At 38.4% G+C, this 23,948-nt stretch overlaps 2 protein-coding genes across 4 annotated transcripts in view; one reads left to right on the forward strand and one right to left on the reverse strand.

Moving 5' to 3' along the window:
• The window catches only part of LOC133658589 (THAP domain-containing protein 10-like), a 115,426-nt gene that overhangs the window by 77,512 nt on the left and 13,966 nt on the right, over positions 1-23,948 (reverse strand). For all 3 annotated transcript variants that reach the window (XM_062060788.1, XM_062060790.1, XM_062060789.1), the window contains exon 2: positions 9,363-9,460. In XM_062060788.1, the coding sequence (XP_061916772.1) occupies positions 9,363-9,460 (98 nt within the window). The remainder of the gene's footprint in view (positions 1-9,362; positions 9,461-23,948) is intronic.
• Positions 12,656-14,209, forward strand: LOC133659381 (olfactory receptor 6E1-like). The gene has a single exon (XM_062062143.1). The coding sequence runs from the start codon at positions 12,729-12,731 to the stop codon at positions 13,671-13,673; it is 945 nt and encodes a 314-aa protein (XP_061918127.1). The 5' UTR covers positions 12,656-12,728; the 3' UTR covers positions 13,674-14,209.

Raw genomic sequence — 23,948 nt, forward strand, 5'->3', positions numbered from 1 at the left:
AACACATTTCGGGAGAACATCCGCACCGTAACACAACAGAACAAATACCCAGAACCCCTTGCAGCACTAACTCTTCCGGGACGCAACAATATACACCCCCCCGCTACCCCCTTGCCCCCACCCTCACCTCAACCCCGCCACCCCCCCAACCCCGCCTACCTCAACCTCCTAATGCTCTCTCAGGGAGAGCAAGTCCCAAATTCCAAGCTGCTGTTTTGAGGCATGTTAAAAAAAATAATGCACTTTGTGAAAACCACCTTAACATTTGACAACCAAACAATTATACACCTAGTTAATAATACCACCTTAACATTTGACAACCAAACAATTATACACCTATTTAATAATACCACCTTAACATTTGACAACAAACATTTATACACCTATTTAATAATACCACCTTAACATTTGACAACCAAACAATTATACACCTATTTAATAATACCACCTTAACATTTGACAACCAAACAATTACACAAAGTGACTTGGTAAAAAAATCTGGGTATTATCTTCGACCCAACTCTCTCATTTGAGTCACACATCAAGAGTGTTACTAAAACAGCCTTCTTTCAGCTCCGTAATATTGCTAAAATCTGTTCCATTTTGTCCACCACCGACGCTAAGATCATTATTCATGCCTTCGTTACGTCTCGTCTCGTCTCCATGTAACATGTTATTTCCACGTCTCCCTATGTCTAGCATTAAAAGATTACAGTTGGTACAAAATGCAGCTGCTAGACTTTTGACGAGAACAAGAAAGTTTGATCATATTACGCCTATACTGTATATACCTTTATATACACACACACATATATATATATATATATATATATATATATATATATATATATATATATATATATATATATATATATATATATATATATACATATACCTATACTGTATATACCTTTGTGTACATATATACCTATACTGTATATATCTTTATATACATCAAAGACTATACTGTATATACCTTTATATATATATATATATATATATATATATATATATATATATAAATAAAGGTATATACAGTATAGTCTTTGATGTATATAAAGATATATACAGTATAGGTATATATGTACACAAAGGTATATACAGTATAGGTATATATATATAGATATATATATATATATATATATATATATATATATATATATATATATATATATATATACATATACATATATATATCTATATACATATACCTATACTGTATATACCTTTGTGTACATATATACCTATACTGTATATATCTTTATATACATCAAAGACTATACTGTATATACCTTTATTTTTATATATATATATATATATATATATATATATATATATATATATATATATATATATATATATATATATATATATATATATATATATATATATACAGTACAGGCCAAAAGTTTGGACACACCTCATTTCAATGTGTTTTCTTTATTTTCATGACTATTTACATTGTCGATTGTCACTGAAGGCATCAAACCTATGAAGTGAAAACCATTTCAGGTGACTACCTCTTGAAGCTCATCGAGAGAATGCCAAGAGTGTGCAAAGTTAGAGATGCTACCTCAGTAGAAGCATTTAAGTCCCATCTTAAAACTCATTTGTATAATCTAGCCTTTAAATTAACCCCCCTTCTTAGACCAGTTAATCTGCCGTTTCTTTTCTTCTCTCCTCTTCTCCCCTGTCCCTTGGGAGGGGGAGTTGCATAGGTCCGGTGGCCATGGATGAAGTGCTGGCTGTCCAGAGTCGGGACCCCGGGTGGACCACTAGCCTGTGCATCGGTTGGGGACATCTCTGCGCTGCTGACCCGTCTCCGCTCGGGATGGTCTCCTGCTGGCCCCACTATGGACTGGACTCTCGCTAAAGTGTTGGATCCACTAAGGACTGGACTTTCACAATATTATGTCAGACCCACTCGACATCCATTGCTTTCGGTCTCCCCTAGAGGGGGGGGGGGGTGTTACCCACATATGCGGTCCTCTCCAAGGTTTCTCAAGTCATTCACCGACGTCCCACTGGAGTGAGTTTTTCCTTGCCCGTATGTGGGCTCTGTACCGAGGATGTCGTTGTGGCTTGTGCAACCCTTTGAGACACTTGTGATTTAGGGCTATATAAATAAACATTGATTGATTGATCATTGATTGAAAGCAGTATTTAGACCAAAGGGTGGCTATTTTGAAGAAACTAGAATATAAAACATATTTTCAGTTATTTCATCTTTTTTTTGTTAAGTACATAACTCCACATGTGTTAATTCATAGTTTTAATGCCTTCAGTGACAATCTACAATGTAAATAGTCATGAAAATAAAGAAAATGCATCGAATGAGAAGGTGTGTCCAAACTTTTGGCCTGTACTGTATACTGTATATATATATATATGTATATATTTATGTATATGTATATATATATATATATATATATATATATATATATATATATATATATATATATATATATATATATATATATATATATATAGTCACACATTTGTGGAATTATTTAAAACTAATGTAAAGCATCCAAACAACAGAAGAATAAGTGATTATTACATTTGAACAGAAGTGTAGATAGAACATGTTAAAACAGAAAGTAAGCAGATATTAACAGTAAATGAACAAGTGGATTAATAATACATTTTCTACCGCTTGTCCCTCATCATTTTGACAAAATAAAACAATGAGAAATGATGTGTTATTATTCCACACACACACAACTTAAAGATGTTTTCATCCAGGTCCGTGAACACGTCATCAAGCCTTGTTTTCTTTGCTCAAACAACACATCGTTAGCGAACTCCCTGGGGGTCAGAGGTCACTAGTTGGTGTCAACATGTTTGTCCGCGACTTGAGCCACGTGAGACCGCTCGGCTTAACGGCGTCTCCTGGGACACGCTCGTTAGCGTATCGTCATTCCGGACGGACAAAACATTGAGGCAAACATTTCAAAGTGTGTCGTGTTTTCTCTCCATTCCCAACAAACTTCATTTCAATACGATTTCATCAGCACTTGTCATTACAAACTGAATCGGTTGTGTTTTATGAATGTTAAAATATGTTACATTTCCTTTGACAGAGTCAGTTGGTTACAGTTATATACTTGGAAACTAAAAAGTAGGGGTGTAACTATTAATCCATATATCGATTTATATACCTTAGGGTCAACTACATCGATCTGTGCTCAGCAAGTTTGCCTTTCGTACGACAGGTATCGATCCAACATGGTTTTAAAAGGCAATCGATACTACAAATAGAAAAAGGAAAACGTTGGATTTAAGAACGGCAGACTTTGTATGAAGTTTAGCACTTTTAAGAACAAGGACGTTAAACCGTATTCAAGTCATCGCCATCAGTCGGCAAAACGAGAAAGGCGGATAGCTGCGGTGGCCGTGAAAGGTCACAACAAGTGCAAACGCCATGAGACAACATCATAAATTACAACAACTTTCAGCTGCAACACGGTTGCAAAAGCTGCAACAAATATAAAGCCACAACACAACTTTAAGCCACAAAAGAAGCGACGAACACAAGGGAAGTGACGGCATGCATATGTATATGTATGTTTACATATATACCGTATTTTTCGGACTATAAGTCGCTCCGGAGTATAAGTCGCACCGGCCGAAAATGCATAGTAAAGAAGGAAAAAAACATATATAAGTCGCACTGGAGTATAAGTCGCATTTTGGGGGGAAATTGATTTGATAAAAGCCAACACCAAGAATAGACATTTGAAAGGCAATTTCAAATAAATAAAGAATAGTGAACAACAGGCTGAATAAGTGTACGTTATATGAGGCATAAATAACCAACTGAGAAGGTGCCTGGTATGTTAACGTAACATATTATGGTAAGAGTCATTCAAATAACTATAACATATAGAACATGCTATACGTTTACCAAACAATCTGTCACTCCTAATCGCTAAATCCCATGAAATCTTATACGTCTAGTCTCTTACGTGAATGAGCTAGATAATATTATTTGATATTTTACGGTAATGTGTTAATAATTTCACACATAAGTCGCTCCTGAGTATAAGTCGCACCCCCGGCCAAACTATGAAAAAAACTGCGACTTATAGTCCAAAAAATACGGTATATATATATATATTAGGGCTGTGAATCTTTGGGTGTCCCACGATTCGATTCAATATCGATTCTTGGGGTCACGATTCGATTCAAAATCTTTTTTTTTTTTCAATTCAACACGATTCTCGATTCAAAAACGATTTTTTCCCGATTCAAAAGTATTCTCTATTCATTCACTACATAGGATTTCAGCAGGATCTACCCCAGTCTGCTGACATGCAAGCAGAGTAGTAGATTTTTGTAAAAAGCTTTTACAATTGTAAAGGACAATGTTTTATCAACTGATTGCAATAATGTAAATTTGTTTTAACTATTAAATGAACCAAAAATATGACTTATTTTATCTTTGTGAAAATATTGGACACAGTGTGTTGTCAAGCTTATGAGATGCGATGCAAGTGTAAGCCACTGTGACACTATTGTTCTTTTTATTTTTATTTTTATAAATGTCTAATGATAGTGTCAATGAAGGACTTTTAATCACTGCTATGTTGAAATTGTAACTAATATTGATACTGTTGTTGATAATATTCATTTTTGTTTAACTGCTTTTGGTTTGTTCTGTGTCGTGTTTGTGTCTCCTCTCAATTGCTCTGTTTATTGCACTTCTGAGTGTTGCTGGGTTTGGTTTTGGAATTTGATTGCATTGTTATGGTATTGCTGTGTATTGTTTTGTTGGATTGATTCATTTAAAAAAAAAAAAAAATTGTTTTTAAAAATCGATTTTAAAAAAATGAGAATCGCGATTCGAATTCGAATCAATTTTTCCCCACACCCCTAATAGATATATATATATATATATATATATATATATATATATATATATATATATATATATATATATATATATATATATATATATATATATATATATATATATATATATATATACATATATATATACATATATATATATATACACATATATGTATATATATATATACAAACCCTGTTTCCATATGAGTTGGGAAATTGTGTTAGATGTAAATATAAACGGAATACAATGATTTGCAAATCATTTTCAACCCATATTCAGTTGAATATGCTACAAAGACAACATATTTGATGTTCAAACTGATAAAAAATTTGTTTTTTGCAAATAATCATTAACTTTAGAATTTGATGCCAGCAACACGTGACAAAGAAGTTGGGAAATGTGGCAATAAATACTGATAAAGTTGAGGAATGCTCATCAAACACTTATTTGGAACATCCCACAGGTGAACAGGCAAATTGGGAACAGGTGGGTGCCATGATTGTGTATAAAAGTAGATTCCATGAAATGCTCAGTCATTCACAAACAAGGATGGGGCGAGGGTCACCACTTTGTCAACAAATACGTGAGCAAATTGTTGAACAGTTTAAGAAAAACCTTTCACAACCAGCTATTGCAAGGAATTTAGGGATTTCACCATCTACGCTCCGTAATATCATCAAAAGGTTCAGAGAATCTGAAGAAATCACTGCACGTAAGCTTCGATCCCTCAGGCTGTACTGCATCACACTTCAGAAACCCACTGTCAGTAACTACAGTTGGTCGCTACATCTGTAAGTGCAAGTTAAAACTCTCCTATGCAAGGCGAAAACCGTTTATTAACAACACCCAGAAACGCCGTCGGCTTCGCTGGGCCTGAGCTCATCTAAGATGGACTGATACAAAGTGGAAAAGTGTTCTGTGGTCTGACTAGTCCACATTTCAAATTGTTTTTGGAAACTGTGGACGTCGTGTCGTCCGGACCAAAGAGGAAAAGAACCATCCGGATTGTTACAGGCGCAAAGTTGAAAAGCCAGCATCTGTGATGGTATGGGGGTGTATTAGTGCCCAAGACATGGGTAACTTACACATCTGTGAAGGCGTCATTATTGCTGAAAGGTACATACAGGTTTTGGAGCAACATACTGTATGTTGCCATCCAAGCAACGTTACCATGGACGCCCCTGCTTATTTCAGCAAGACAATGCCAAGCCACGTGTTACATCAACGTGGCTTCATAGTAAAAGAGTGCGGGTACTAGACTGGCCTGCCTGTAGTCCAGACCTGTCTCCCATTGAAAATGTGTGGCGCATTATGAAGCCTAAAATACCACAACGGAGACCCCCGGACTGTTGAACAACTTAAGCTGTACATCAAGCAAGAATGGGAAAGAATTCCACCTGAGAAGCTTCAAAAATGTGTCTCCTCAGTTCCCAAACGTTTAATGAGTGTTGTTAAAAGGAAAGGCCATGTAACACAGTGGTGAACATGCCCTTTCCCAACTACTTTGGCATGTGTTGCAGCCATGAAATTCTAAGTTAATTATTATTTGCAAAAAAAATATAAAGTTTATGAGTTTGAACATCAAATATCTTGTCTTTGTAGTGCATTCAATTGAATATGGGTTGAAAAGGATTTGCAAATCATTGTATTCCGTTTATATTTACATCTAACACAATTTCCCAACTCATATGGAAACGGGGTTTGTGTTTATATATATATATATATATATATATATATATATGTATATATACTAGGGGTGTAACGGTACGTGTATTTGTATTAAACCGTTTCGGTACGGGGGTTTCGGTTCGGTTCGGAGGTGTACCGAACGAGTTTCCACACGGACATATTAAGTAGCGCAACCCACGTTGTGTAAACAATGCACACCGAGGCACAACACACGGCATGCTAGCAGCTAACGGCTAGGATAGACTGACCATACGTCCTCTTTTCACCGGACATGTCCTCTTTTGCGGAGCTGTCAGGGCGGAGTTTCTTAAATGCCTCAAATGTCCGGCATTTTGAGTTAGGGTTGCGTGTATTTTCAATGTACGTTCAGGGTTAAGAAGGGGTTAAAAACAAAACAAATTATGCGCGCAGCAGCATTGGTGAGGGAGGGGCAGAGACAGAGAGAGCGAGAGAGTTATGATAAACGTGCACGCGTCACCAGGATCTGCTTTTTATCCATAGATTTATCAGATTTAATTTTGTATTATCTTAGCAGGGGTGTCAAAAGTGTGCCCCGGAGGCCATTTGCAGTCCACAGCTAATGTATTAAAGGCCCACGGCACATTCTAAAAATACTATTTAAATAAACAAAAACATAACAAAAGTGAAATAAAAAAGCTTAAAGGTTAAATGTAATTTAGAAAAAGTTGCAATGTTGACAAATAAAACAAAGATGTTTTTTCTTTCTTTCAAACTGTCATTGCTCAAAACATAATATTAAATCAAAATCAATGTTATTATAAATAATTGACCTATCCAAGGTTCCGATTACTTCACATCAAATATTCCACTAAGAAAAATATTTTTGGTGGAAGATTTTTCAAATTTGGTAAATAAATAACCCAAAAATTTATATTTTGTTGTTTTCTTACTGTACCGAAAATGAACCGAACCGTGACCTCTAAACCGAGGTACGTACCGAACCGAAATTTTTGTGTACCATTACACCCCTAGTATATATACATACATATATACATGTATATATATAAATGCATGTATATATATATATATATATATATATATATATATATATATATATATATATATATATATATATATATATATATATATATATATATATATATATATTAGGGCTGCAACTAACGATTAATTTGATAATCGATTAATCTGTCGATTATTACTTCGATTAATCGATTAAAGGCCTACTGAAACCCACTACTACCAACCACGCAGTCTGATAGTTTATATATCAATGATGAAATCTTAACATTGCAACACATGCCAATACGGCCGGGTTAACTTATAAAGTGCAATTTTAAAATTCCCGCCACACTTCCGGTTGAAAAACTCCTTTGGATATGATTTATGCGCGTGACGTCACAAAAGCAACGGAAGTGGTTGGACCCCATCGGACCCGATAGAAAAGCCTCTTGTTTTCTTCGACAAAATTCCACTGTATTCTGGACATCTGTGTTGGTGAATCTTTTGCAATTTGTTTAATGAACAATGAAGAACGTTGTAGGTGGGATCGATCGGTGTCTTAGCGGCTAAGTACAATACTGTAATATCTGTGATATTTGCATTAGTGTACTGTGTCTTTAAGGGTTTGGGGAACGCGCATGCGCGAGTGAGTTGGCGGAGAACTTGAGTGTGTGTGAGCGTGAGTTTTGGCTAACAGCAGCTCGTGTATGTGTGTGCGTTACTTTTTGAACTACAACCAGTTACCGCTTGTTAATAAAGCGATTGAGCAATTTGTTTAATGGACAATGGAGACTGCAAATAAGAAAGTTGTAGGTGCGATCGGTGGAGCGGCGGACTACAGCAACACCAACACCAGGAGGTTGTGTTGTGTTTTGAGCAGGATAACAGACGCACTACGGTGAGTCTAGCTTTGGCTTCCAAACATTTGATCGCTTGCCCGTACGTGCGTGTCGATATGTGCATGTGACGTACGTAACTTTGGGGAAATATATGTTTCTTGCCGACTCTGATGGCGGCCGGGGTGTCGTCAAAAGCGTACAACGCCCGCCGCCGCATCTAAGTTAGCTACGCAGCTAGGTTAGCTTCTGTTTTTTTAGCTTCGCCAAGCGGAATATTATTAATCGTGTATTTACATGTTCATGGTTTAATAGTATTATTGATCTTCTGTCTATCCATCCAGTCAGGTTTTTATTTTATTTAGTTTCTATCTGCATTTGAGACTGACGCTATCACGTTGGCTACGCAGCTAGGTTAGCTTCTGTTTTTTTAGCTTCGCCAAGCGGAATATTATTAATTAATTAAAGATTAAAAATAGACCATTCATCGCCCCGTGGTCCGGAAAATACGATATATTTGCGGGGTCAAATTATGAATTATTTATTTTTGGTCGACTTCAAAGTAATGCATTTTCCGGTACAGTTTCTTAAATTTCAATTCGCAGAAAGTTTTATCTATGACAAATACTGCGTTTGTTTTCTTTTGTTATTTTTTCAATGAATTAAGTAACGTTTATGACAACCTTTTTCCAAAACTCAATATAAAATGTGAGATATAACAGGATAATGCATACATTCATCATTTGTTTTCAAAACGGTTACAAAAAGGTGGGACCCCAAAAAATGTTTCTGGGACCCCATTTTTATGACTTGATGGGGTCCCTGGAACCCCTTTTTGAAGATTCCTAGCGCCAACACTGATGGTATTCCGCTTTTTGCTTGGATTTGTAATCTGTCCCACGAACATCAGATAATAAAATAAAGCTAATACATTTTTTCCATAAGAAATGATGCAAATTCAATTCATCCGTTTCAGACAAGCAAAAATATGAACATAAAACCTGTTGCGTTCTGGTGGTGTCTGCGTGATGGTGGCGTTCCCAGGATGCGAAAGGACAGGAAGCGGCAGAAGCAGCGTGCAGGTAAGAGTCTTTAAATCCTTAAGCAAGGCAAAATACACAAAATAAGTTTTGCAGCTCGGAAGAGCACAGGAAGCTCAAAGCAAACTTAGAGCTGAAAAACTAAAGGATGAAGTAGGTCGTATCATAAGGCAAAAGACAAAAGCATTCAACGCAAACTGTTAGAGGTGGGGGAAATAATAAATTTTTAAATGCATCCCAATTCGGACGTGAACGATTACAGAATGGATTAGTAAACGTCAATAATCGATTTATTTATTGTAAATAAAGTAATGTAGATAGTTCTAAAATTGGGCTGACTGCAGCGAGTCACCTCACCGAGAAATCCGACCAGCTCCTTTATTATCGGGCACACACATTTTCATTAATTTAACTGTTTCTTATTCCAAAAAACTTTGTTGTTTTTTTAAAGTTGCAAGTAATAAACACTTATTTAGTGTAACAAAAAGAAATGTAAAACTGCATCTATATACCGTATTTTCTGGACCATAGGGCACACCGGATTATAACTGCTGATGAATGGTCTATTCAGGTCTATATTAGGCGCACCGGATTATAAGGCGCATTAAAGGGGTCAGTCATATTATGATTTTTTTCTAAATGTAAAACACTTCCCTGTGTTCTACATAACATGTAATGATGGTTCTTTGGTCAAAATGTTGCATAGATTATGTTTTACATATCATCTTTAAGCTGCTTTCTGACAGTCCCTTCAGGATGCGTCGTTTTGTGGGCGGTCTTATTTACGTGGCTCACCTTCGACAGCGTCTTCTCCCCGTCATCTTTGTTGTAGCGGTGTAGCGTGCAAGGACGGGAGTGGAAAAAGTGTCAAAAGATGGCGCTATCTGTTTTAATGACATTCAGACTTTACTTAAATCAATAACGGAGCAGCATCTCCTCATCCGTGGCTCACTAGTGCAACAACAACGCCAGAAATGTGTCCTGTGAAAAAACGGAACTCTCTAATAACTAAAGTTCCGTGGGTGAATAATGTAAACTCACTACACTGGTATGTTTTAGCGCTCCATAGCGAGATATAAGTTAGAACTTTACGCTACTTTATATTAGAAATGACAACAGCAGAGGATGAATGTCCCATAACAAGAAGATAGTGAAAAAGAAGAAGCTTATCGACGACGTAATCGGCACAGACTTCAGTGGCGGACGTGCGCAAATTTTCAGGACTTATGCAGATCTGAAATACACATCAGCAGGTACCAGAAGGTAAGAAAAGTTGGTTTTGCATTATATTGTGAAACAAAACAGCAGATAATGTCTGCTAATGGGTGCCATTTTGCGGTCCTTATACACACACCGTAGTAATACTTGTATCTCTGACTATGGTAGCCGTAATGGGCCGACAATACATCAAGTGGTACGGCTTCAAAGTCGTACTAAAACATTTTGACAGATTTTTGAGTGTCGTGTGTAATGTTCTTTATTTTCAATGAAAAATTTGAAGTTTTGGTGTTGTTTACTGGCGTCATATTGCAGTCTACACAGATCTCTTATGTGTGACTGCCACCTACTGGTCACACTTATCATTACACCATGTACCAAATACAATTGCTTCAAGGTCAGTCAGCAAAACCAGAATTATTCCGTCCATTAGGTGCACCGGGTTATAAGGCGCACTGTCGAGTTTTGAGAAAATGGAAAGATTTTAAGTGCGCCTTATAGTCCGAAAAATACGGTACATAAATTAAAGATGCATCAATAATCGATTTTTAATCGAATCGTAGCTCCTGAATCGTAATTGAATCGTGAGGTGCCCAAAGATTCCCACCTCTACAAACTGTCGCCAATAGCGAACAAGTAAACGCTATCTTAACAGAGCATGTAATAAACATAACTGTTGGCCATGGTGAAGAATGGACCTGTAACCCAAAGCAGGGTGACATCTGTATGTGAAGCTCTCTGATTAGTGATCAGAAGCAGGTGAGCCTCCATCCATCCATCCATTTTCTACCGCTTGTCCCATTCGGGGTCGCGGGGGGTGCTGGAGCCTATCTCAGCTGCATTCGGGCAGAAGGCGGGGTACACCCTGGACAAGTCGCCACCTCATCACAGTGCCAACACAGATAGACAACATTCACACACTAGGGCCCATTTAGTGTTGCTACCACTCGTAACTTTTTTTATATTCATTGTGGCTTTTTTGCAGTCATACTCAATAAATAAGCACACTTAGTCACCATTTTTGTTTCCGTGGAATATGACGCCGTTTATTAAACTCAATGTTTGGTTATACGACAACAAAAACCAAGGCGAAATTTTGACAACAATTTTTGTATGAAAATTGAGGCGTATGTTAAGTTAAAGTACCAATGATTGTCACACACACTAGGTGTGGTGAAATTTGTCCTCTGCATTTGACCCATCCCCATGTTCATCCCCTGGGAGGTGAGGGGAGCAGTGGGCAGCAGCGGTGGCCGCGCCCGGGAATCATTTTTGGTGATTTAACCCCCAATTCCAACCCTTGATGCTGAGTGCCAAGCAGGGAGGTAATGGGTCCCATTTTTATAGTCTTTGGTATGACTCGTCCGGGGTTTGAACTCACAACCTACCAATCTCAGGGCGGACACTCTAACCACTAAGCCATTCATTGTATTTATTTGAATTAGGACAATGAATATTCATCAACATAGAGCAATAATGTAAATATGCCAGAGTTAGCACAATAGCTAGTTTTCATCCGTTGTCCTAAGGCAGGTTAATACAGTAAACATTCAACAGGTCATGATACAAAAGAATACATAAATCACACAACATTACACATTACAAGCATATTTTTGTAAGGGATGCCGCCCCTGTGGCGAACCATAAGTATTCCTGTTACAAGAACTTACTTTGGAATTAGCTTTTTGCTCATCTCAAACTGAGTCCCCCGGACAGGTCGCACTGAAAATTGATTGAAGTGCGATGAAAATAAAGTTTCATTCCAAACTAGACAATAAGTGACAAAAAGTGGAATTGTTCCATATAAACCTGAAGGTTGGTTGTTACATGGCCTCATGTCTTTAGTGCTGCGTGTTAAATGAATGTAAATACCACCGAGTGATGATGTCATTGAGCTGGGGAGTGGGTGTAGTCAGACAGGAGCGACACAATAAAGAGCAGCAGCACTGAGAGCAGGAGGAGAGAACGCTTCTTTTCAATGTAAATGCAATGACCATCAAATGCCAGATAATGTCATTTCTGGTCTTCAGGATGCGTTTTGAAGCTGCACATTTGGTAGGAGAATCATAACCACCAACCGCATCTTAGGTAAATTATTTTTCTCAAGAGATGATGCAAAATACCACAATATCGCATTTCATCCTGGGGTCTTATTTAGACTTGGGGTATGAGAAATACTTGTTTTTTTCCATGGTGCTGCTGCTGTACATTTTGATCGTGGCGACCAACTCCTCCCTGGTGGTGCTGATCTGTGTGACGCGGCGCTTACGGGAGCCCATGTTCTTGTTTGTGGCCAGCCTCTTTGTCAACGAGCTCTACGGCTCCACTGGATTCTTCCCCTTCCTCATGCTTCAGATCCTCAATGACGTGCACACCATCTCCGTGCCCGCCTGCTACCTGCAAATGTTCACCGGCTACACCTACGCCCGCGTAGAGTTTTGCACTCTGGCCGCCATGTCGTACGACCGCTACCTGGCCATCTGCTGCCCCCTGCAGTACAGCGCTCGTGTGACGCCCCACCGTGTCCTCCTGTGTATTTGTCTCATGTGGCTCTACACGTTTGTCAGGGTTCTCATCGCCCAGTGCTTGAACCTGAGCCAGCTGCTCTGCGGCAACGTCATCAACAGCCTGTACTGCATGAACTACCTGGTCGCTAAGCTGCTCTGCGGTGACCTGCAAGTCATGAATATTTACGGGCTGGTCACCACCACCATGTCCATCATGCTGCCTCTGCTGCTCATCCTCTACTCCTACCTGAAAATCCTGCGCATCGTCTTTTCTGGCGCCAACCAGGCCAGACCCAAGGCGCTGGGCACGTGCGCGCCTCACATCGTGTCCCTGCTCAACTTCTCTTTCGGGTGCATCTTCCAGGTGATGCACACGCGCTTCGACATGAGCGCCAAGCCCGACGGCTTCCGAAACTTCCTGTCGCTTTATTTCCTCATCGTTCAGCCTCTCATCAACCCTCTCATGTACGGAATGCAAACGTCGCAAATACGAGAGACGTGCAAGCACGTGTTCTCGTCCAAGACGGCTCGCATCGGAGAGACCTGAAGGAGGCCTTTTTCTTGGTCAATAAAATGAATCCTTTGCTTTGACACGTTATTGCTGTCCTTCTTAAGTCATGAACATTTCATTCAGGACACCATTTAATCAGTTCCATACAATAATAATAAATAATACAGGTGAAACTCCAAAAAATTGAATATCGTGCAAAAGTCTATTCATGTCGGCAATGTGGAACTAGTGTGTTAGATAAATTCATTACATGCAACGTGAGATAAGTCAAGCCTTTAGTTCTTATCATTGTAAACATCCTGGCTTACAGTTTTGGAAACATTTATTTTCAAATGGAGGTTTTTCTATGCTGTAAGCCAAGGGTCCCCAAACTTTTAGACTCAGGGGGCCGCATTGGGTTAAAAAAATTTGGCCGGGGGCCGGGCTGTGTGTGTGTGTGCGTGTGTGTGTATATACAGTACAGGCCAAAAGTTTGGACACACCTCCTCATTCAATGGGTTTTATTTATTTTCATGACTATTTACATTGTAGATTGTCACTGAAGTCATCAAAACTATGAATACATACATAACTCCACATGAACGTGTGGAGTTATGTACTTAACAAAAAAGGGGAAATAACTGAAAACATGTTTCATATTCTAGTTTCTTTAAAATAGCCACCAAAACTATGAATACATACATAACTCCACATGAGCGTGTGGAGTTATGTACTTAACAAAAAAGGGGAAATAACTGAAAACATGTTTCAAATTCTTGTTTCTTCAAAATAGCCACCCTTTGCTCTGATTACTGTTTTGCATTCTCTCGATGAGCTTCAAGAGGTAGTCACCTGAAAGGGTTTTCACTTCACAGGTGTGCTTGAAGCTCATCGAGAGAATGCCAACAGTGTGCAAAGCAGTAATCAGAGCAAAGGGTGGCTATTTTGAAGAAACTATAATACAAAACATGTTTTCAGTTATTTCACCTTTTTTTGTCCCCAAACTACGGCCCGCCAGCGTCCAAAATCCGGCCTGTGGGAAGTCTCAAGTTTTTTTGTTTTTTTTTGTACCGCTTGTTACTCTCAGGGTCTCCTAGCCGCTCAGGCAAATCATAATGTCAAAAAATGCATTTTCCCATCGATAATGTGACATCATCGCACTCGCGCCGCAGTGTCGGGCGAGCGTACCGCAAGTGCGCACTCTTTTAGTCAATTAGTGCGTGAGGAATATATATACAGTATATATATATATATATATATATATATATATATATATATATATATATATATATATATATATATATATATATATATATATATATATACAGTGGGGCAAAAAAGTATTTAGTCAGCCACCCATTGATTGTCAATGGGTGGCTGACTAAATACTTTTTTGCCCCACTGTATATATATATATATATATATATATATATATATATATATATATACATATGTCCAGCAATCTTCTTCATGCCATGTGTCCTGTACAGCAGTGGTCCCCAACCTTTTTGTGGCTGCGGACCGGTCAACGCTTTAAAATTTGTCCCACGGACCGGGGAAACGAATGCCCTCTCGCACCTTTTTAATGCAGGACGAAGCCAAAAGCGCAGTATGTAAGGTCCAAAAAGATTGTGTGACTCTGGTTATGTGTGGAAATGCTGCAGGCTTTATGATAAAACCCGTGCTTATTTTTAGGTCAAAAAATCCTTGAGTCCTAAAAAACAGGTTTTGATCTTTGGTTTCTTTCTTTAATACAGTATTGTACTGTAGTGTTGTCCCGATACCAATATTTTGGTACCGGTACCAAAATTATTTTAATACTTTTCTGTACTTTTCTAAATAAAGGGGCCCCAAAAAAATTGCATTATTAGCTTTATTTTAACAAAAAATCTTAAAGTATATTAAACATGTTTCTTATTAAATAAGATAGTGAACATACAAGTCAACTTGTCTTTTGGTAGTAAGTAAGCAAACAAAGGCTCCTAATTTAGCTGCTGACATATGCAGTAACATATTGTGTCACTTCTCATTCTATTATTTTGTCAAAATTATTAAGGACAAGTGGTAGAAAATGAATTATTAATCTACTTGTTCATTTACTGTTAATATCTGCTTACTTTCTCGTAACATGTTCTATCTACACTTCTGTTCAAATGTAATAATCACTTATTTTTCTGTTGTTTGGATACTTTACATTAGTTTTGGATGATACCACAAATTTGGGTATCAATCCGATACCAAGTAGTTACAGGATCATACATTGGTCATATTCAAAGTCCTCATGTGTCCAGGGACATATTTCCTGAGTTTATAAACATAATATACATTAAAAAAAAAAAAAAAAGAAGATGTTGTGATGTTGTCCGCCAACCCCTTGCCCCCTGGGGGTACTTTTCAGAGGCGGTATAGTACCGAAAATGATTCATTAGTATCGCGGTACTATGCTAATACCGGTATACCGTACAACCCTAGTGTACTCTACTTATTTTTTTTAAATCCACAAAGTTTTGAGAGTGTTTAAACGAGAGAAATGTGAAAAAAAATGTTCTGAGAAAAGTTTATAAAGTGTGTGGTTAGGGGTTTTACAGCCCTAAAACATATATAAGAAATGAAAAAACATATACTGTAAATGAAAAAAAAACATAATCAATGGGGGAAAAAAAACCTGCTAAACACCGACACCTATTTAATAATACCACCTTAACATTTGACAACAAACATATATACACCTATTTAATAATACCACCTTAACATTTGACAACAAACATTTATACACCTATTTAATAATACCACCTTATTTTTAATTTAATTTTATTTATTTTATTTTTTTTCTTATAATGTCCTGCCCAGCTTCTCAGGCAAATCATATAGTAGATGTAGATGCCCATATCGGCTGTTCAGATTTACTTTACCAAAGAGAAGTGTAGGATACTTCTCTTGTTGCCTTATTTGTATTTTGACTTTATTAAAATATTTATATTATCATTTGGTGCAGCCGGGCCGGAGCAGGAGGGGATAGAAAGAGAAAAAAAGGAAGACAGAGGGGGGAATTGTGGGGACAAGAGGGGGATTAGACAGAGAGACAAAAACAACAACAGCAAACACAACAACAACAACAGCAAATACGACATGTACAAATATGATGGTAAAAGTAATAGCAAATAAGCAGTTAGCGAAAATAAAAAATGATACAGAAATGACAATGAGCATTATTACACTAAAAATGGAGCAATATGAATACCAATAGAAATAGTGCTATTGATAATAAACAATACCAATACTTTACCTTTATTATCAACAATACAATTGTTCAAATGCAACAATACATATACGTAATGATAACTTGAGATACGAAAGAATGCAGAAAAATGGAGGGGAAGAAAGAGAAGCAACCTACATTAACCTTGTAGATTGTTATAGTAACAATAGGTTAAGCTTTGTCAGTGTGCCATGTGTTATACCCAGTTTACCCTAGGGCAACAACGTTAATATATGTTTGATGAAACGTGATTATGTGCATGAGTGTATGTGTGCATATGTACTTGTATATGTACAGTATGTGTATATGTGTGCTTGTACAGTGAATGTATATGTACAGTATGTGTATATGTGTGTTTGTACAGTGAATGTATATGTACAGTATGTGTATATGTATGTTTTTACAGTGAATGTATATGTACAGTATGTGTATACAGTATGTTTGTATAATGAGCGTGCGTGTGGATGTACGAACTTTCAGTGTGTAAATATGTACTGTATTTGTATATGTATGTGGGAGCGTAGGTACCTATGTATGTGTGTATGTATGTATGTGAGTATATGTGAATTTGCATGTACAATACATTTGACTCCCAGTGTGTGCGGGAGCCAGAGTACGGCCCCAGCCTCCCCGAGAGCCCATCCCACAAACAGTAGGTGTGGTGCCCAGGGAATCAGGGACCACCGCCCCCACGCAGCCAAGCCGGACAGCGACAGGAACCCCAGAGCCTGGCCCACCGCGCCGCAAGGGCCAGCAGCAGGCCGCAGACAGACGCACCCGGCAGAGGACTAGGCACGAGAAAAGCAGGGGGCAGCCAGACCCCAAGCCAGCGAGAGACCACACCCCATACGGACAGAAAGGCGGGACGCCCCGCCCGAGGGGCCCGGAGACCCCCCGCAACTGGACGGGAAGACTGCCCCCGCCCCACCGGCAACCGAGCCCCCACCCCCGGAGAGCGCGGCGAGGCCAGCCCACGGACACCCCACCCAAGCCGGCCGCCACAGGACCACCCAGCACGGGGCCACGGGAACCACCCACCCCACCCGCAGTGACCCCAACGATGGAGATGGAACAACCAGCAACCGCCCCGCCAAGTCCCCCCCGAGGTAGGGGAAATAAATTAATAATAATAATAATATTAATAAAATATATTAAAAAATAAGAATAAATAAATAATTAAATGTATTTTTTTTTAAAAAGAATTAAAAGAAGATCACAGACATGCTGACACACAAGGTCGCTACCCCAACAACTGACCGACTCGCAGCACCTCGGAATACCCCGCAGCACCAAGCTACCACAGTAGACGCAGGGACCAGACCCAGCAGGCCCCAACCAAGACGGGCACCCGGAAGGGATGGACGGTGGGACCCAGGAGCTCCAGACACGCAGTCCGGATGCAGTAGCCTGAGGCGCCGACCCCCACCCGACAGGCAGGCCCAGAACGTACCCCCAGAAATATACATACATATCTATATACATACACATACACATGTACACATACACACACATATACATATACATACATACATACATACACACACATATACATACATATACACAGTTTGTCAGCCCCGACAACCACCACGCGCGCGCGCTGCCACCAGTCACAACATCAGCCACCCCTCTGCACCAGACCCAGCAGCCACGGGCGCCCACACCCCAAACAAACGGCAGCAGAAACAGCAGCCACAACACCCCCAGACAGCCAGCACCACCCAATCAAATCAAAGCGATCAAAAAAAAAACGCGACCGGCAACCACACGCCAACAGGATCACGGAGACCAGCCAGCGCCAGCCCGCCAGCAAGCCCAAACGCCAACACGCAAACAAGAGACACCAACGGGGGGGGCGCCATATATATATATACACTGTATATACCTATATACATATACCTATACTTTATATACCTTTATATACATATATAACTATACTGTATATATCTTTATATACATCAAAGACTACTGTATATACCTTTGTATACATATATACCTAAACTGTATATATCTTTATATACATCAAAGACTACTGTATATACCTTATATATATATATATATATATATATATATATATATATATATATATATATATATATATATATATATATATATATATATATATATATATATATATATATATATATATACATACATACATACAGTACAGGCCAAAAGTTTGGACACATCTCATTTCAATGTGTTTTCTTTATTTTCATGACTAATTACATTTTTTTTTTTTTTTTTTTTAAATTATTATTATTATTTTAAACAACATTAAAAAAAGACACAAGATACAGTTACCATTAGTGCATCAATCCAAGAAAACCCTCCCTCCCCCATTCACACTCATCCACACTCATTTACACAAAAGGGGCTGTCTCTTTCTGTTATTAAAAAAAAAAAAACTTCTGGTTCCTACAATATAGAATAATACAGTCTGCAAGGGATACAGTCTTTAGAGCACACATGATTGTGTGTGGTGCTGGGCCACTAACATTTTCACTAATTACTATTTTTTATGTAATTGTTTTTAAATTGCTTTACTTTCAAACAAAACAAACAAAGGACCTTAACTTCACCAGACCGGGTTGTCAATGAAGTCAGATTGTTCAAAAGGGTGTTTTCTTTATTTTCATGACTAATTACATTATCGATTGTCACTGAAGGCATCAAAACTATGAAGTGAAAAACATTTCAGGTGACTACCTCTTGAAGCTCATCGAGAGAATGCCAAGAGTGTGCAAAGCAGTAATCAGAGCAAAGGGTGGCTATTTTGAAGAAACTAGAATATAATACATATTTTCAGTTATTTAATCTTTTTTTCATGAATTTTCAGTTCATTCATAGTTTTGATGCCTTCAGTGACAATCTACAATGTAAATAGTCATGAAAATAAAGAAAACGCATTGAATGAGAAGGTGTGTCCAAACTTTTGGCCTGTACTGTACATACACATAAATATATATATATATATTAGAGGTGTGGGGAAAAATCGATTTGAATTCAAATCGCGATTCTCACGTTGTGCAATTCAGAATCGATTCTCATTTTTAAAAAATCAATTTTTTTTTTATTAATCAATCCAACAAAACAATACACAGCAATACCATAACAATGCAATCCAATTCCAAAACCAAACCCGACCCAGCAACACTCAGAACTGCAATAAACAGAGCAATTGAGAGGAGACACAAACACGACACAGAACAAACAAAAAGTAGTGAAACAAAAATGAATATTATCAACAACAGTATCAATATTAGTTACAATTTCAACATAGCAGTGATTAAAAATCCCTCATTGACATTATCATTAGACATTTATACAAATTTTTAAAAAAGAACAATAGTGTCACAGTGGCTTACACTTGCATCGCATCTCATAAGCTTGACAACACACTTTGTCCAATATTTTCACAAAGATAAAATAAGTCATATTTTTGGTTCATTTAATAGTTAAAACAAATTTACATTATTGCAATCAGTTGATAAAACATTGTCCTTTACAATTGTAAAAGCTTTTTACAAAAATCTACTACTCTGCTTGCATGTCAGCAGACTGGGGTAGATCCTGCTGAAATCCTATGTATAGAATCGTTTTGAATCGGGGAAAAAATCGTTTTTGAATCGAGAATCGTGTTGAATTGGAAAAAAAAATCGATTTTGAATCGAATCGTGACCCCAAAAATCGATATTGAATCGAATCGTGGGACACTCAAAGATTCACAGCCCTAATATATATATATATATATATATACTGTATATATCAGTGGCGTGCGGTGAGGTTCATGTCTGGTGAGGCACTGACTTCCTCACAGTCAGATTTACAAAACATATGAACCCTAAATAGTATCTTATTCACCATGAGATTGGCAGCAGTTAACGGGATGTGTTTAAAAGCTCATACCAGCATTCTTCCCTGCTTGGCACTCAGCATCAAGGGTTGGAATTGGGGGTTAAATCACCAAAAATTATTCCCAGGCGCGGCGCCGCTGCTGCCCACTGCTCCCCTCACCTCCCAGGGGGTGAACAAGGGGATGGGTCAAATGCAGAGGACACATTTCACCACACCTTGTGTGTGACAATCATTGGTACTTTACTTTAACTTTACACTTACAAACTGTAGCATGCACACAAAAAAGCACATTTAATTAAAAAAAATGTTATTATGGTCTTACCTTTACTTATAAGTGCGGGAGCAGTGGTGTTCATGTTGGAAGAGTTGTGAATGAATGAAATATGAAATCCGCGCTTCAGTCTGCAGGTGTACCTAATGTTGTGTCCCTGTTCACGGCTCCTCCGGCGCGCCGCGCGAGCATTGTTGTTTTTGCACTTTTTGGCTTCTTGTTAAGTGACTTTTTTTGGGTGGATTCGGTCTTGCACATGGAGGGTTTGGGTGTGGGCTTTGGTTGGTGTGGCGCTCCCGTCGGGCGATGCATTCTGCGGCGGAGGTGCTTGGCACCAGGAGGCGGGGTTATGAGACGAGCCTCCAGTTTTATGATCGCTCAGCACAATAAATACGTTACATACATACAGTTGTTGACAAAATACACTGTACATTATATACCTCAGCTAACTAAACTATGGAAATGTATAATATAATTCATATAGCAATACGGTCTCACTGCACAGCAGGCCGGCAGTTAGCCGAGTCATTGCGCACAATCCATGGTGAGGCACAACGCAGTGACGTGCCTCAACTGGCTGCTGATCACCGCACCGTCTCTTCTCAGTATTTGAACGGCAAATGTGAAAATAAAAATAATCTAAAACTGGTGAAGTTAAATGGAAAATAACTTTAGCATAATCACTGGATACATATAACAATTTAATTAATTTTTTTTCTTTTTACTTATTTTTTTCTTTCCATGATGGCAGGTGAGGCCGTGCCTCCCCTGCCTCTAGTGACGGCACGCCACTGGTATATATATACTGGCTCACCTGCACTGGCTTCCTGTGCACTTATAATGCGACTTTAAGGTTTTACTACTTACGTATAAAATACTAAACAGTGGATCTCTACAAATATTGACTGTAACAATACCAAGTACAAGAGCCGTATATAGTCGTTACTCCAATGATTACATCGATTTACTATCACAAAATCTTTTGTAATTTTTTTATTGTTTACAAACTCAAGAAATACGTCTTTGGACTCAGGAGAACTTTAAATATGACCAATGTATGACCCTGTAACTACTTGGTATTGGATCCATACACACATTTGTGGAATTATTTAAAACTAATGTAAAGCATCCAAACAACAGAAGAATAAATGATTATTACATTTGAACAGAAGTGTAGATAGAACATGTTAAAACAGAAAGTAAGCAGATATTAACAGTAAATGAACAAGTGGATTAATAACACATTTTCTACCGCTCATCCCTCATCATTTTGACAAAATAAAACAATGAGAAATGATGTGTTATTATTCCACACACACACAACTTAAAGATGTTTTCATCCAGGTCCGTGAACACGTCATCAAGCCTTGTTTTCTTTGCTCAAACAACACATCGTTAGCGAACTCCCTGGGGGTCAGAGGTCACTAGTTGGTGTCAACATGTTTGTCCGCGACTTGAGCCACGTGAGACCGCTCGGCTTAACGGCGTCTCCTGGGACACGCTCGTTAGCGTATCGTCATTCCGGACGGACAAAACATTGAGGCAAACATTTCAAAGTGTGTCGTGTTTTCTCTCCATTCCCAACAAACTTCATTTCAATACGATTTCATCAGCACTTGTCATTACAAACTGAATCGGTTGTGTTTTACGAATGTTAAAATATGTTACATTTCCTTTGACAGAGTCAGTTGGTTACAGTTATATACTTGGAAACTAAAAAGTAGGGGTGTAACTATTAATCCATATATCGATTTATATACCTTAGGGTCAACTACATCGATCTGTGCTCAGCAAGTTTGCCTTTCGTACGACAGGTATCGATCCAATGGTTTTAAAAGGCAATCGATACTACAAATAGAAAAAGAAAAACATTGGATTTAAGAACGGCAGACTTTGTATGAAGTTTAGCACTTTTAAGAACAAGGACGTTAAACCGTATTCAAGTTAGGGCTGTGCGATATATCGATATACTCGATATACCGCGGGTTTGTCTCTGTGCGATATAGAAAATGACTACATCGTGATATTCGAGTATACGTCCTCACGCAGTTGCCTTTTGCTGCGGGCATTACACTACAGGCTCTTCTCACTCTTTCTAGTCTCTCCTTCTCACAGAGACGTAAACCAAGCGCACCTTCTTACACACGTCACGTGTGCAACGTCACACGCTCCGGCGGAGCAGACAGGTAGCGACATGGTAACGTTAGCTGTGATGCTAACGGTGAGTTGCGGGTGGTAATACGAAAGAGAGAAGGTGCGAATCTGGTAACAAATGGAGGAAGAATTAATTCCCAAGAAAAACAGCAGGGGGTCCATCGTCTGGCGGTGGTTTGGCTTCAAATGGGAATATGTTCAACATTTATGCCGCAAAAGCGTTGCTACAAAAAGTAGCATTACTGCTAATATGTAGCATCATTTGAAAAGTCACCCACTAGAGAATGAAGAGTGCTTGAAACTCCACATTTCAACATCTCCGGCCGGTGCCACACCCACAAAATGCCGAAGCAACTATTTCCACATCAACACCGTATGAAAAAAAATAGTCAACAACAGAAGTAGATAACGTCCGCAGGAACCTACCACATAGCGAAGGACATACACTATTTGATTTCCTATTATGCAGCTCATTTTTATTTGACACTTATTGAAATATCTTGTGTGACATCAGGCACAAAAGTGCACTTTATTTGTTTTAAACTATTGTAGTGGCGTTCTGTACAAAAAGTGCACTTTAAGTTAGTGTTGTTTTGATACGTCATCTTAGTGACATCATGCACAAAAGTGCACTTTATTTGTTTTAAACTATTGTAGTGAAGTTCTGTACAAAAAGTGCACTTTAATTTAGTGTTGTTTTGATATGTCATCTTAGTGACATCATGCACAAAAGTGCACTTTATTTGTTTTAAACTATTGTAGTGGCGTTCTGTACAAAAAGTGCACTTTAATT

The sequence above is a fragment of the Entelurus aequoreus genome, linkage group LG10 (genome assembly GCF_033978785.1).
Source record: "Entelurus aequoreus isolate RoL-2023_Sb linkage group LG10, RoL_Eaeq_v1.1, whole genome shotgun sequence".
Classification (NCBI taxonomy): domain Eukaryota; kingdom Metazoa; phylum Chordata; class Actinopteri; order Syngnathiformes; family Syngnathidae; genus Entelurus; species Entelurus aequoreus.